Source organism: Austrofundulus limnaeus, unplaced genomic scaffold (assembly GCF_001266775.1).
Source record: "Austrofundulus limnaeus strain Quisiro unplaced genomic scaffold, Austrofundulus_limnaeus-1.0 Scaffold703, whole genome shotgun sequence".
Taxonomy (NCBI): Eukaryota; Metazoa; Chordata; class Actinopteri; order Cyprinodontiformes; family Rivulidae; genus Austrofundulus; species Austrofundulus limnaeus.
Genome location: NW_013953105.1, coordinates 66,863 through 68,233, shown reverse-complemented (window position 1 = coordinate 68,233; position 1,371 = coordinate 66,863). Strand labels below are relative to the sequence as shown.

General features: G+C 41.8%; 1 protein-coding gene across 1 annotated transcript in view; it reads left to right on the top strand.

Moving 5' to 3' along the window:
• Positions 1 to 1,371, top strand: part of LOC106531986 (ankyrin repeat domain-containing protein SOWAHB) — a gene marked incomplete in the record, with an annotated part of 49,255 nt that overhangs the window by 44,195 nt on the left and 3,689 nt on the right. The window contains 1 exon segment of the mRNA XM_014027950.1: positions 966 to 1,038. Within this exon segment, the coding sequence (XP_013883404.1) occupies positions 966 to 1,038 (73 nt within the window).

The window sequence follows — 1,371 nt, the reverse complement described above, 5'->3', positions numbered from 1 at the left end:
GACACTATATTGCCTTATATGTATTAGCTCGGAGCTAGCGTGAAAATCAAGCTAAACTGAGGTCCTCCATCCATATTTTCTGTTGCAGGCTGAGTCATGTTTGTGTTCCCCTCTCTGTCATGTGGATGGAGGACCTCAGTGATGAGAGAATGTGTAGCACTGAGTTACTATGGCGATACTGAGTCGGTGCTAGCACGAAGGCTAACTAATGGAGACAACAAACAACTCTAAATACACTGACTTTATATGTAAATATCATTTTTATACTCTGATGATGTTTTTGTCTTAAAGTAAAAATTTGATGTATAAAATAATTGAGCTGGACGGCTTCAGATAAGAATAAATAAATTTTTAAAGCTCATTGCCTCCTGACACGTCTCAGTGCTCTGAAAGACTCAGAAACCTGTCAGGTTTGAGTTGTTTCTGTGATCATAAAGTTTGTGAGTCAGTCTTTGCTCAGGTTTCTTTGTGTCTCCTCTCTTGCAGCACGTGAGTACCGAGGCTTTAATCTGCAGATCTGTTGCTGCTCAGCGCTGAAGGGCTAACGACGCGGCGCTCTGTGTCGTCACGCTCTGTGTGAAGATCCAGCTGTGCAAACGGATGACAGCAGCCAGCGTGGTGTGGCTGCAGGAGACGCCGTTAATAAATCATGTCATGTCACCTTAATTGTTTCCCAAAACAGTGCGAGTCTTTGACGGCGTGCTCGTCCACGGCTTTGCAATTTTCACTGAATTACTGAGCAATTATGTTTTTGTCATTATGTGGTGTTTCCATAACCTTCACTAATTTGTATGTGTTCTTCATGCTGTTTTCATTGGCTGGATTTGGACRTGGGAAACTGAAGGGGGTAGGTACTAAAACCTTCCATCACTTCACCTTCATACTCACTGGTCATTTAAAGCAGAACTGTAAAATATACTATAAAAGTTGTCAGAAAACATAATTTTTGCTGTACTTCTCTGCAGGGATACACACCTCTGCACATCGCAGCGTTACATGGTCACCAGCACATTCTGGACCTGCTCATCAGGACTTATGGTAAAATGTTTTTCCTCTCTTCTGATTGGTGCAAGTGGGTGGGTTTTAGTGTACTGTAATTTCATTACCTCCGCCAAGGAGGTAATGTTTTCGGTTGCGTATGGATGAATTGTCATGACATTTTAACCGTTTGTGGGTACTGGGCCAAGTAACACACCATTAAATTTTGGTGATGTTCTGGATCACGATGCGGATACAGGAATTTTTTTTCTTTTCATCCTCTGAGATCGGCAAAGCTGTGATGCTTTCACAGGGCTTCTGTAAAAAACAGTGAGCTGGATTGGACAGCACGGACTTCAAACTTTATAAAAGTAATGTTAAAACCACATTTAA